The sequence below is a fragment of the Myiozetetes cayanensis genome, unplaced genomic scaffold (genome assembly GCF_022539395.1).
Source record: "Myiozetetes cayanensis isolate MyiCay16 unplaced genomic scaffold, myiCay2020 scf14, whole genome shotgun sequence".
Classification (NCBI taxonomy): Eukaryota; Metazoa; Chordata; class Aves; order Passeriformes; family Tyrannidae; genus Myiozetetes; species Myiozetetes cayanensis.
Window position 1 is genome coordinate 12,926,283 of NW_026087048.1, and position 13,542 is coordinate 12,939,824.

The following is a 13,542-nucleotide window of genomic DNA, read 5'->3' on the forward strand; positions in this document are numbered from 1 at the left end:
GGGGTATCACTCCCAGTTTGGGTGCTCTCATGAGCATTGGTTGACTGCATCTGAGAAAAGCATTAGCTGGACACTGGAGCGGAGTGGGAAGACTGGTCAAAGTGCACAGTCTGGCTGGGCTGCCCGGCCTGCGGCTGCTGCCGTGGCTGCATTGCCAAAGCCAGGAATGTAGCAACACTTGGGCAGAGTCAACACATAAATATGAGCAGGCCAAGTGTCTGAGGTGGGTTAGTTAATGCTGAAATGGAGGGTTTTGCAAGAAGAGATAAAAACCAGCTTCATGTTTAGGAGGAGGAGGGCTTTCCATTACAGGGTCAAATTATCCAGCACTCCTGTGCTGTGCAGTCCTCTTTTCCAAAGAATTTGCTGCTGAATATGGATTTAGCCTCAATATACTTTAGTCTTTCAGGGTTAAATATGTTTCTGCCTTCCAGGGCAGAGCTCTCCACATGGCACCAGTTCCTCTCAAGAGCATGGCTGGGCTTTTCCAGCCCTTGGTGGCTGGGCACAGCTCAAAGAGGAGCTAGTTTGTGGCTGAACCAGTGTAGCTGTGGTGTGGTGCTTTGGGCAGAGAACTGTTATGTCCCTCCCAGTCCCTTTCCTGTGTACGCCCAACCTGGCTGAAAACTGTTTTCCTCGATGCTAGTTAGGAGGAACTTGGGAAAACCCCATGCCGCTGGCATGCTGGGTGACAAGGGCAGCACAAGGCACTCCTGTTCCCTGTCCGGCTGAGGGTAAGCCCTCGCCAGCTTTCATCTCACCCAGGGAGAGAAAAGAGGGGTTTGTGCTGCAGAACAGCTCTTCCTCCTGCCAAGTGTTGGCAGCCCCCAAGTACATCCCGGCCCAGCTCTGCACCCTCTCCCTGCCAGCCAGGGCCAGGAGCCATGGGCACTGCCAGGCTCAGGAAGTCCCCACCAGCCGCCCGAGGGTCAAGGTCTGGCGTGGGGCAAACCAGCGCACTGGAGCATCATCAGGTTGCCCGTGGTGGCTCTTACTTCCAGACTGCTAATGAGGCACCTTTGGCTCTGAGGTCAGTCCACAACCTCTCGCCCTCCTGCTGCCTGCCTGAACCCTACACCCCGGGCTGGCTGCGGCGCTCCTTTGCTGCCTGCACCCTCAGCGCTGCCTGCTCCCTCCTTCCTGCCTGCACCCCTAGTGCTGCCTGCACCCCCCGCGGGGGCTCCCCGGGGTCGCGGACCCTCCGTGGGGCAGTGCCGGGCGCGGCGGGGCCGGTCCCGGTCCCGGTCCCGCCCCGGGGGCGGGCGGCGGAGCACGTGGGGCCGCCGGGCCGGGCTGAGTCACTGCCCGCCCCGAGCCCCGCGGCGAGCGGAGCGGAGCGGCTCGGTGGGGATCGCACGGCTCGGCTCGGCTCGGCTCGGAACGCAACATGAGGGTGCAGAGATCGTTGCGACTGCTGTTCGCCCTGACACTGGGGCTCTCGCTGCTGCTGCTCGTGTCCAGTGAGTGCCGGGGAGTCCGGGATGCCGGGCAGCCTGGGTGCAGGAAAACCTGGCTGCCAGCGAGCGTGGGGTGCTGGAGTGCCGGAGATCAGGGGTGCCGGGGGTCCCGTAGTGCAGGGGAGCCAGGGTGGCGAGGAGCCTGGGGTGCTGGGGATCCGATATCTGGAGTGCAGGATTGTCCGGTATGCAGGGAATCCGCGGTGCAGGGGAGCGTGAGGAGCAGAGGATCCAGAGTACTGAGGATCCCGGGATGGTGGGGATCCGGAGTGCAGGGGATCCAGGGTGCAGGGGTTGTCCGGTGTGCAGGGGAAGCCGGGATGCCGGGGATCCGCGGTGCTGGGGATCCTGATGCAGAGCGAGAAGATGTGGGGTGCAGGGTGAGCGGGTCCCAGCTGCCGTGTGTGGGGTGCAGGGGTGCGAGTGGGAGAGTGCGCAGCGCTCTCCTGCCGCTACAGGAGCAGAGGAACTCGGGTCCGCGGCCCCGTCCTCGCTCCCGAGCCGTGAGTCGCTCAGCCGGGTATCCCGTGCTCTCAGGCTGAGATAACCGTGCCCACAATGTAAACAACCTCCCTGGGACCGCCTGGTACTGCGCGCCCGGCTGGCCTGGCCAGGGGAACCCCGGGGAGTAGCAGCACCATCATCACCCAGTGGGTCGTGTCTGGGGCTCCAAAAGGGATGGACGGGACCAGAGAAAAGGGGAGCAAAGCCCAAGTGGAGGCTCCAGGCCAAGGGACAAAGGGCAGCAGGAAGGGGTGAGGAAGGCCCTGTTTGTGTTCGCTCTCCCTGGGCTGAGGTGCCCTTTCTGCCCTCTCGAGACCTGACCTCCCCCAGCCCTGCTGGGATGAGCCGTCCCAGTATTTGGAGGATGTTATTTTTGCCTTCCAGCCAGCCTGTGGGTTCATATAAGCAAACATTTCCAAAAGCAGTGGCTGATCTTTGTTGCCTTGGTTCCTGAGTGTTCAGCCTGTGACAGCTCTGTCCCAGACTGCAGAAAAATGTGTGTGTGGAGGATGGAGATGCTGAACTGCTCTGAAACCAGGCTCAAAACAGCCGAGAAACAGGAGCATCCCAAACTGCTTGCTACAGTGGAAAATGTGACCTGTGTGCCTCCCTGCTGAGAAGGGGACTGGCTACCAAGACCCACCACGTAAGGGATTATTCCTGGGAGGGGATAAAAGGGAGTCTAGTTACTTGGAATAACTCAAGTATAAAACTGGGACCCCTCCTATCCTGACCTTGGGAGGACTCATTGCTGCTTTGCTGCTGTGTCCCACCCCGGACACTCCTGCGCTGGAGGCAGTGAGGATGCTGGGGAGGACACGTTCCTTGGCGCTCCATGCCTGGGGAGGCAGCTGCTGCTGAACAGAAGTTGTTCTGTCCGCAAGGTCCTGGCTAGCTGCCGGGAGAGATCCTTGGGATGAGGAGGCTGGATGTGCCTGAGACCTGCGGAGGGGCATGGGGCAAAGGCATCCCTCGTATCAGCAGGAGCCCTCTCTTCCCATGGTGTAGCTCATGGCAGCGCATTGATGGAGCATGAGGTCATGCAGAACAGGCTGGGCAGTGCAGGCAGAGACTTGAACTGCTGCCCAAGTTTTTCTGCCTCCTGAGGCTGGGCTAAGGGAGCTACAGCATCTTTTTGGAAACCTTCATCTGATGTTGGCCTGTCTGCCACCAGTGTGTACCGTACAGATGTGGAGTGTCAGGAAGAGTAGGATTAACTCAAAGGAGTCCTGCTATTATAGGACTAATGAGTAGGAGCTCACTGAGTAGTAGCTTAGGCTAATGAGAACTGCACTGTTTGGTGTGGGTCTGGGCAGCGAGCCCACAGCTTGTTAACTTCCACCTTCTCCAGGTCATGTAGGTAGTGAAGGGTTATTCCTGGGTCTCCACGTGGGTTCAGCCCTTGCTCTGACACCTGCAGCGTGGCAGAGAAGAGCCTGCCATCAAAGGATGTGCTGTCCTAGCGCTTGGCGAGGAGTTACTGAGGCTTTCAGCCCGTTCTGTGGAAATCTGATGTAGGTTTATGGAGAATGTTGCTGTCTTGCAGCTTTTAGGGCAGAATTAATTAAGGGTGGGAGGAATTTCAGCCCAGCTCTTGCAATCTGATTGAGCCCTGCAATGGGGAGCAGAAGGTTGATGGGTGCGGTGGGCTGACTTCACTCACTCCCCTCCTCAACAGGATAGGGTGGGAAAAAGAAGGCAAAGATCCAGCGTGGGTCCTTCCCATGGACTGCAGTTCTTCATGAGCTGCTCTGCTGTGGGTCCTTTCCATGAGATACAGTCCATAAGGATGAGACTGTTCCCTCCTGGCGTCCTCTGTGGGCTGCAGTGTGATATTTGCTCCCCTATAGTCCTCCACAGGCTGCAGGGAAACAGGTCGTCTTCATGGGCAGCGCTTGGAGCACATCCTTCCCCTCCTTATTCTCTGCAAGTGAGTAAGGAGGTGTCTGCAAGGCTGTTTCTCTCACATTTTTCTCCTCGCCCACAGCTGCTGTGCAGTGTTTTTTACTTTTTCTTGGGTTTATTATCACAGAAGCAACCTGAGTGTTGGTGATGGGCATGGCTTTGGGCAGCAGAGAGTCTGTTTTGGCATTGTCTGGGACTGGCTGTCTCCAATGTGGGAGCAGCTCCTGGTGTCTTCTTGGAGAAGCCACCCTTCCAGCCCCTTGCTACCACCACCACCTTGCCAAGTAAACCCTTTACCATGGGAGATGCTGGAAGCGAATGAACAGGCAGAGAAGATGGTGCAGCCCTACCAGTTCCCTGGGGGAACCTGCCTATGAGCTGGGGCTGCCTTGTGGGAGCTGCTGGGAGAGTGATGAAAGTCTGGTAGATGTTCTGCAGGGATGGACTCTGTGCTCCCTCCCTGCACGTCTCCAGCATCTGGGAACCAAGGCATGTGGGCTTCCCCTACAATTGTTTTTGTTTGTGTTCTTACAAGTGCAAGCTTTCATGAGCAAAACCCAGCAGTGGCACCAGCCCCTTTCCCTTGAATGATCCTGTCCTGCTTGTGCATGAGTGAACCCCAGTCTGGCCACCCCTGCTTCCCAGCCAAACATCAGAAACATTTGATGCACCAAAGCCCTGGGTTTCCCCTGTCCTCTCTTTGACGTGGAGACTCTGTTAAACCCAGAGCCGGGCAGGTCCTTGCTGCTCTCTCATGCTCCTGGTCTCAACCATCACTCTTGAATGCCAGCAGTCCTGTGCAGGATCCAGCAGCCGGTCCCTGCCAGGTGCTTCCCTTCCCCGTGGAATCTGCAGCAGACTGGTTCCTGCTTTTGAGTTGGGATGCCTTCATGTGCATCCATGGGGTTCTGGAGGATGCCCGCCTCAGGGATGGTTTGCAGTGACACATGGCTTTACTCCCAGGTGACTTCTGCGATGTGAACCGCTGTCAGAATGGGGGCACCTGCCTGACTGGGATTAATGAGGCCCCTTTCTTCTGCATCTGCCCCGAGGGCTACGTTGGGATTGACTGCAATGAGACGGAGAAAGGTGAGGAGCTGACCCTCTCCTGGGTGCTCCATGAAGGCCAGGAGCCTTGCAGGAAGTTAGTGTGCCTTAGCTGTGGTCCTGCACCACTGCCCCTGGGGTCCAGCCTTGCTGATGGCAGATGGAAACATAGAGTGGCAATCCAAGCATGGATATGGTGACGGGATACACCTGGGGGGAATGCAATGTCTTTGGGGAGTGGCAGCCCACTGGATGTTCTTATTTTTCCACCTGTGCCTATATTACAGCTTTTTTTTCCCTTCCCCAGGCCCCTGCCACCCCAATCCTTGCCACAACAATGGCGAGTGCCAGCTGGTCCCAAACCGGGGGGACGTCTTCACCGACTACATCTGCAAGTGCCCCGCGGGGTACGATGGGGTGCACTGCCAGATCAGTGAGTATGGTGGTGTGAGGGGGCCAGGGGAAACTGCTTCTCCACTAAGGCTTGGAGTCCCTCTGGACAACTCAGGGGTAACAACTGGAGGGTGTTTGCAGCTGTGACTGTGTGGGGCACCAGCTTCTGTCAGGGACCATGGGCTGTTTTACAGCTGGCAGGGTGGAGGGAAGTGCCACGGCACAGGGACAGGCTGTGTCTGAGCCTTGTTTTGCATCTCTGGATGGACACAGTGCCTCGAGTAATGAGACAGGGGGTGCCTGGAGGCTCAGCCTGCTCCATGTGAGCTCCCAACCTTGAGTGTCCTGGTGCACCTGTGTCATTGCTCTCAGTGGGGATGTGGTGTAGACGGCTCCTTTGGTTGGAGCTTCAACCTGTGCCACCCTATCAGCAGGGACCCTGCCATGGCCCTTGCTCAGGGGATGCCTCCCCTCTTCCTGCTGCACCAAATAAGGGGTCTCCTCTCTGGGACTGGTACTGGGATCACCTCCTAAGCTGCCCCACTCTGTCTCCTAGACAAGAACGAGTGCTCCTCCCAACCTTGCAAAAATGGAGGCAGCTGCCTGGACCTGGATGGTGACTACACCTGCAAGTGTCCTTCTCCATTCTTGGGGAAGACCTGCCATGTCCGTAAGTCCCTGGCACCAACTGTACAGAATTCCCTTTCCTTCCCTGTTCCCCGCTACTCTGTCTGTCACTGCCAGTGTGCTGAGGAGAGATCTCACCAGCTGGGTTAGGGGATCTGTAGGGTAACTGTGGGTGCTGGTGTGCTGGCTGCCCTTGATGCCAGCCAACCAGCCAGGTCCTAATGGAGGGAACATACTTGGAAAGGTGCTGTCTCCTCTCTGGGGTGGCCCCCAGATGGCACTTTCACCCCAGACCTCTGTACTGTGAGGGGGACAGATGGATGGTGTGGTTTCGGATGAGGGCTGAGGAACAGGGGACACCTTGGGGACAACCAGATCCTAGGGCTGGCCTCCATCTCCTTCTGTGTCCCCAGACAAGAAACAAATGACCCCTAGTTCTGCTCCCTGGTTACTGTCTCTCTTGGGCCCTGATCTTCCCATTGTCCCCAGGCTGTGCTGTTCTCCTGGGCATGGAAGGAGGAGCCATCTCTGACGCCCAGCTGTCGGCATCCTCTGTTTACTACGGCTTCCTTGGCCTCCAGCGCTGGGGGCCAGAGCTTGCCCGCCTCAACAACCACGGCATTGTCAATGCCTGGACCTCCAGCGACTATGACAAGAGCCCCTGGATCCAGGTACCTGTGGTAGGACCGGGAAACCAGCATAGAGAGCAGCCCCGGTAGCCGTGGCTGATTTTGCAGCACTGCTGTCATGGGATTTCCCTGCTCCTGGTGGGAAATGAGGGGCTGAATTTCTGCAGCAGGGTTCCACCCAGGGGCATCTTGGGATGTGCCTGGAGAAGGCAAGTCCATTGGAGGAAGATGGGAATCTGGGGTGGTGCTCCCTGGTCTGCCCACCATGGGATGCAGGGCTGCAGGGCTGGAGGGCTTTTGCCTGGAGGAAGTCATAGTGCCCTGGGCAGCCTCTCTCCTGGTCCTGATGCTGAGTGTGAACCCACCTTTTCATCCAGGCTTGGTGGTGCTGGTGGGGGCAGGGGCTGTGCACCCCCTCTGTGCTGTGCCCTGCTCATCCTCCTCCCCTCCACAGGCCAACCTGCTGCGGAAGATGCGGCTGACCGGGATCATCACGCAGGGCGCGCGCCGAGTGGGGCAGCAGGAGTTCGTCCGCGCCTACAAAGTCGCCTACAGCCTGGACGGGCGTGAGTTCACCTTCTTCAAGGACGAGAAGCTGGATGTAGACAAGGTGAGCTGCGATGCTCTGCGCTCCCAACTCCCCTCAGCCCTGTGAGCTGCATCCCAAAGTGTTCCTGTGTGTGGGAAAATGCTTTTGACCTGGGGCAGAGCTGTGCTGGGAGCCATCCTAGCAGCGAGATGGCACAGGCGGTTCCAGCACTGAGCAGGACTCTCTGCCTCTGTTTAATTGACCATAATAAGCATAATCAAAGAAGCAGCAGTGACATATTTAGGTCGTTCAGATAATATCTTTATCACTGACACACTGTGGGAACTGGGCACGGTCTGGCAGTGCTACTGAACAGCTTGGGTGGCTTGTTGTGTGTCTGCACCAAGCACTTGTCAAGAGTGTGTCTCTCAAAGCAGAAATACTCGTAGATTGCAGTGCACTCCACTCTCAGTTCTTTATGGCAAGTGTCTCCTGGTGTTTTTTTGAGCATCCAGGAAATGGTTGTAAGTATCTGCTTTGCTTTACAAAACCAAAAAATTCCTCTTGTTTCTGCAACAGTGGAAAAAAATGCATGAAAACATAACCTGACTCTATTTGTTGTGTTAAAAAGAAAGAAGTGAGTTACCTCTGTGCTTTTCATAATTTGTGGAGTACTGTGATAGTGGGAAGAAGTGGATGTTAATGTGTGTGTGGCTCTCTGGGAGTGAGGATGAAGCAGAAAACGTTGCAAAGCTCTGTTGAGAGTGTTAAAGCTGCTGCAAAGTCGTGCACTGCTCCAGGGCACGAGAGCAGAGCCCAGCTTTCCGCTCTCTGCCCTTTTGCCATTGGCGATGCTGAGGTCTGTCCATCTGCTGTGCAAGGGATTTGATGCAGGAGGCTGTTGGAGGGCCGGGCCACTCAGCCCTGCTCACTGTTGCAGGTTTTTGAGGGGAACATGGACTACGGCACCATGCAGACCAACATGTTCAACCCTCCCATCACGGCCCAGTTCATCCGCATCTACCCCGTGATGTGCCGCCGCGCCTGCACGCTGCGCTTTGAGCTCATCGGCTGTGAGATGAACGGTAAATGTTGGTGGCTCTCCCCTCCCCAGGGGCCGCAGGGCAGGGGGTGACATGGAGCAGGGCATCACCCCTTGTCCTGGTTCTGATCACCCAGCACAAGGCATTTGTCAGTGCTTGTTTTTCCTCAGGCTGGTGCCTAGAAATACCCTGGGGTGCGTTTGGGGAGTCAAAGCTGCTAATCCCACTGGCTCAGCCAGCTCGAGCTGCATTCTCATGCTGCTAACACCTCTAACACCTTCCAAGCCGGGACTTTTTATTGCACCCCCTCCCCGTCTAAGCTGTGAACCGGCTGCTTTTCCTGCTGGGGAACTTGAAAAGCACCAGAGGATCAAAGTACTCTGGGAAATGTGAAGGGTGAGCCCTTTCCCTGTGCTGCCCAGATTCCTGCCCTGTGGCACATATCCAGCAGCTGAGTGGGAGTCGTATTTCTGGGAGTGGGATGCTGTGGGGGCTTAGGTCCTATCCTGCTGCTGTGTGGGTGTGGTGCCATTCATGATTTTGTCTGGGGTTGTTTTTGCATTGCTCTCTTCTCTTGTGAAAACATCCTCCTATGCCTCCTGCCAAAGCTTTCTGTATTCTGTGCTGTGCTGTGGGGACATCTGCTCGTCTCTGCAGCAGGAGGCACTGTGAGACAGGGAATAGCTGGGAGCTAAAAATCCTGGGAAAAGGCGGCCCTGTAACTCTGCTAAGCATTTCCATGCATGGCTCTGTTGCTGCTCCAGGCATTGGAAACATGGGAATGCGGGGCTGGCTTCTGGCAGGGCTGCAGGATTTTGCTTGCGTCGGTGCCGTGGACTCTTTCCTTTTCACTGCCTGTGTAAACTGTTGTGTTACAGTGTATTTCAACACGGCAGGTTGCTCGGAGCCTCTGGGCATGAAATCCCGCCTGATCTCCGACCAGCAGATCACAGCCTCCAGCGTCTTCAAGACCTGGGGCATTGATGCCTTTACCTGGCACCCCCATTACGCTCGTCTGGACATGACGGGCAAAACCAACGCCTGGACCGCGCTGAACAACGGCCAGTCCGAGTGGCTGCAGGTGGGTCTGCAGGCCCTCCCTCTGTAACCTTCTGCCTCTTCCCCAGCTTCTCCAGATGTGCCTGGGACCACCTCCTGTGCCTGGGGTCACCTCCTGTGCTGAGGTGGCTGGAAGGAGGATGGGTGCCCCTGACGTGTGCTTTGCTGTGGGGCACACAGCCCGGCCGTGCGCTGCCCGAGCTGGGGTCATAGGGGCAGGTCAGGATGGGACCGCAGCCTCTGGTTTTAACAGCAGTCCTGGAGCTCTGGGTCAGTGCCCGTAGGGACAGGGTGGTGCTGTCTCTGTACCTCGTGGGGTGCGTCAAGCATACAGCACCCCAACTCTGCATCACCCCTTGAGGAAATGCCATCCCAGCCTGAGGTGACAGTCCCACGACCCTCTGGCTGCACAGAACACCAAGTTTCTGTTTTGCAGGAAAAAATCAGGTTTGCTTTTCTCTTCTCAGTCTGGAATGGAAACAAATAGTTTTGAAATTTCCTTCTCAGTTTCCTTTCCTCCCCTGTTTTTATACTTTTCACATGATTCCATGACATAATAGGACAAAGCAGTTTAGATATTTGTCCCGCTTTTTATTTGGGACATGATTAAAAGCAGCTGTTTCACAGCCCTAAATAAAACAGCTTATCAAGACATTGGCTGTGAGGGTCGGGATGACACGCTGAGTTGGGCTGTTGTGCCACAGACTGCCTGTGTGTGTATGTGTGTATAACTTTACATATACACTCAGGATTTATACTGTATAGCTGGAACTGCCCTTGATGAGCATGGAAAAAGAACTAAATTAAGGAGACTTTCAACTCCTTTGCTTGTTACCCTGTGCCAATAGCAGTAGCACAGCGTGGCAGAATAAAGAGAATAGAAACCATCTCACTTAGAACCCAAATGTCAGCCTGTGCTGAACGGCATATTTTGTCAGCCAGAACTGCTTTCCAGTGGAAATGCATTTCCTCTGGGAATCTTTTTTTTTTTTTTTGAATGAAGATTTTTTTACTGTCATTCCCACATTAACATTTTCAGCAAAAAATGTGGAGGTGGTAGGGGTGGGCAAGAGTGCTGAGGCGGTGGGTTTGCACCCACTTTAGAATGCCTTGAGAGATGCTATGAGTGTTGAAGGATCAAATATTTCACAGTAGTGTTTGCCTGGCATTGGGGTGGGGTTCCAGTGGTGTTTTCTCCATTCTTGACCCCTGAGGGCCAGCTCATCCTGGGTGCCTCTGCAACATGAAGGGTGCTGTAGGGTGGGAGCACCACCCCTACAAAGGAGTTGTGACAAGCCTTGTCTCTGTGCCAGATCGACCTCCGGGACCAGAAGAAGGTGACAGGAATCATCACACAAGGAGCCCGTGACTTTGGGCACATCCAGTATGTGGCAGCCTACAAGGTGGCCTACAGTGACAATGGCACGTCCTGGACCCTGTACCGGGATGGCCAGACAAACAGCACCAAGGTGGGTGTGGGCAGGGCAAGGTGGGCAGTGACCTCCGGGGGCTCAGGGGTGCTGTGGTGGGGAGGGGTGGATTGCAGTGGGGGGTGGTCCTGGCGGCGCTGACACCCACCTGTCCCCTCCTAGATCTTCTACGGCAACACTGACAACTACTCACACAAGAAGAACGTGTTCGACGTGCCCTTCTACACCCGCTTCGTCCGCATCCTGCCCGTGGCCTGGCACAACCGCATCACCCTGCGCATGGAGCTGCTGGGCTGCGATGAGTAGGCGCGTGGGGAGGAAGGACGGGGCTGCTCTTCCCCGCCGCCCAGCCTGCGCCCTGCCTGCCCCTGCCCGCTCCTGCTCTGACCTCACACCCCCTCTCCATGTCCCCACACTCGGGAGGCGGCCGAGAGGGCTCCCCTGCCCCGCGTTGGTGCTGGGGCTGCAGCACTGCACTTTACGGGGCCCTTGCAGGTGGGATGTGGGGACGGCTCCTGCCCTTTTGCCGCGCCAGCCAGGGCTGAGACCCACCCCTGCAACTGGGACTTGGCTGGGGGATCCTCTCCTGCAATTGGGGCTTCCTTGAGGGACCCCATCCTGCAAATGGGGCTTTGCTGGGGGACCCTGTCTTGCAGTCAGGGCTTGGCTGTATGCTCCCAGCTAAAGCTGGGGACAAATTTTCTCCCCCTTCTTGCTTCTGCTTCCAGCAGAGAGTCTGCAGTCAGTGGCAGTCCCTTGCCTGCACCTTCTCGAGGCTCAGCAGTTTCCAGGGGCTTAGGGCAGGCACCCTGGGCTTGCAGCCTCCGCTGTCCCTCCTGCTCCCTGCACGTCTGCAAGCAGGGGCTCTGAAAATCCTGTGAAAAAATTCAGCTGTTGTACCCTGCCCATTTTGCCAGGCCCTGGATATCCTTGCCTGTGGTGTCAGCACCGCACAGTGTGAGGGGAGTGATGAGATGGCTCCTGTCAAGAGGCATGGGGTCCCCATTGCTGGTGGCTCTACCCACTGGATACTCCAGAAGGTGCCATGGCTGGCATTTTGGCAGGCATTCCCCTTCCTGGGGTGCCAGCTCCTGTGTCCTCCCAAGTCTCAGCATTGCTGTCAATCCCAGCTCACTGCAGTTTGCCGTGTCTGGAGGTCCATTGTCCCCAGAGCTGAGTGGTGGCCAGGGGGACTGCAATCTGGTAATGGAGAGTGATGGTTTTGTAGCCACAAGGACATGGAAAAAAGATGGGAAAGGTGGTAGTTAAACCACCCAAATGCAGCAGGTAGAGAGCTGTGCCATGACCCTTTCTGTAACCTGATTTTTTTTTTTCCCTTTTTGTGGGGTGGAGAGGAGCCTCTTGCAACGCTCTCAGGATTAGCAGTAGGAGATGAGCGAGACCTGGTACCAGCAGGTGGGAGCACGGGCGGGCAGTCCCGGGCTGGCAGCATTGCTTCCCCTGCCTGCTGGGATGTGAAGCGGCCGTGGGGCCGTGGGTTCACTTTGGCAAGGGCCAAGGAAGCCTGGGTGGGATGGTGGCGGCAGCCCCGCTTCGGGGTGTCTCTGACAGTATTAAAACCAGCTGAAACTTTAGGGCTGTTGGCTTGTCTGCTCTGTGCCTCCCTGAGAGCCATCTCCCAAAGCCCGGCAGGTCCGGTGATCCCCCAGGATCCCTTCTGAGCCCCCTGGCTCCTCCATCCTGGGGGGCTGCCAGCTGCTGTGATGACCCTACGCCTCTCCTTTCACAGACTCTCCTAGTTCCCTTCCCTGTCTGAAAAACAGGGTATTAGGGCTTTGTGCACATCTTCCCTGCTGCCTCCGCCCTGTCTGCAGCTGCCTGAGCCTGTGCTTGCAGTTGGCCAGGCGCAGTGGGAAGGGACTTGGGAAGGGGAAGCCTCTATCATCACCCCACGCCCTTTGTCTCCTCCTTTGGCTTTGATCCTCTAGCAAAAACCCCAGCTTGGAGCTAAATCGGCTCTTACGCCCCAGTGTGCTCCCAGGGCTGGAGGGAGCTGTGAGTGTTGCCAGGGCTGCCCACGGGGATGTTCCCAGCAGGGCCCCGTGGGCAGGGCTGGGAGATGGGTGCTGCTGGAGCAGGATCCCTCTGCATTGAGGATGGGGTCCCTTGTAGGGAAGGAGCACTGGAATGAACAGAGCAGAAGAGATTTGCTCCTCCAGAGAGTCTTCTACCACACTGGGCAGGGACCCCTGAGGTTGGCACAAATGGCCAAGGATTACCTGCTTCCCACCACAGCTCTGGACAATATTCATGCACATTCCTGCTGCCACCAGTGCCCTGCTCGTCCTGTCATCCCCTCCTTGGGCCCTGCCCGTGGAGGATGGGCTGTTGCCTGACTCCGTGGGTGCCAGCTTCAGAGGGTTGAGGGGCTGCTTGCAGAGCAGGGGCTGAATTCACTGTGACTGTGGCTGCTTGATGACAAATAGCAGCCACAGCTAGAGCCAGGGACGGGGAACAGTCTGCCCAGTTCACCTCCAGACATGCCACCCTTATCACCGGGAAGCTGGTGCAGAGATAAGAGCAGTTCGTGTGGAGTCCAGCCAAGACAGCCCTGAGCCAGAGACACCGGAGAGGCTCCATGAGGAGGGTGATGGGAGCAGATGCTGTGTCTCAGAGCAGGGGATGCATCCTCAGCCCCTGGCTGCTGCTTCCCCCTGCCCACTGCTACCCCCCAAGTGAGCCCCTCTGGCGGATGCTGAGCCCTTTCTCAACCTTGTGGTCATTTCCTTCCTCCTCTGGAGCCCCAGGATGGGGGCGTTGGTGAGAGCCAGGGTGCCTTCCTCGCCATGCACAGCCCCTCGTGGTTTGTCCCTATCTCTTGGATGCTCTTCCTGGATTTGGCCAGGTTGCTGGAGCAGCAGGAAGGCCAGGATGGCCGGCACACTGTGGCACCCTGCT

The 13,542-nt window shown here is 56.9% G+C and overlaps 1 protein-coding gene across 2 annotated transcripts; it reads left to right on the forward strand.

The window, feature by feature from the left end:
* Window positions 1-1,293: 1,293 nt before the first annotated feature.
* MFGE8 (milk fat globule EGF and factor V/VIII domain containing) lies at window positions 1,294-12,218 on the forward strand. 2 transcript variants are annotated; one of them, XM_050309651.1, is made up of 10 exons: window positions 1,294-1,460; window positions 4,830-4,955; window positions 5,221-5,346; window positions 5,863-5,976; window positions 6,423-6,604; window positions 7,017-7,172; window positions 8,032-8,176; window positions 9,013-9,215; window positions 10,507-10,662; window positions 10,786-12,218. In XM_050309651.1, the coding sequence occupies exons 1-10, from the start codon at window positions 1,388-1,390 to the stop codon at window positions 10,927-10,929; spliced, it is 1,425 nt and encodes a 474-aa protein (XP_050165608.1). In that variant the 5' UTR covers window positions 1,294-1,387; the 3' UTR covers window positions 10,930-12,218. The 2 variants fall into 2 exon arrangements, with proteins under 2 accessions (XP_050165608.1, XP_050165610.1); XM_050309653.1 differs by having other exon boundaries at window positions 9,031-9,215.
* The last annotated feature ends 1,324 nt before the right edge of the window (window positions 12,219-13,542 follow it).

Excerpts from the sequence above, each read along its gene's own strand:
- MFGE8 (XM_050309651.1), top strand. The coding sequence starts at position 1,388 with ATGAGGGTGCAGAGATCGTTGCGACTGCTGTTCGCCCTGACACTGGGG. Across the intron at positions 7,173-8,031 it reads AGAAGCTGGATGTAGACAAG|GTTTTTGAGGGGAACATGGA; the intron begins GTGAGCTGCGAT and ends TCACTGTTGCAG. Across the intron at positions 8,177-9,012 it reads CATCGGCTGTGAGATGAACG|TGTATTTCAACACGGCAGGT; the intron begins GTAAATGTTGGT and ends GTTGTGTTACAG.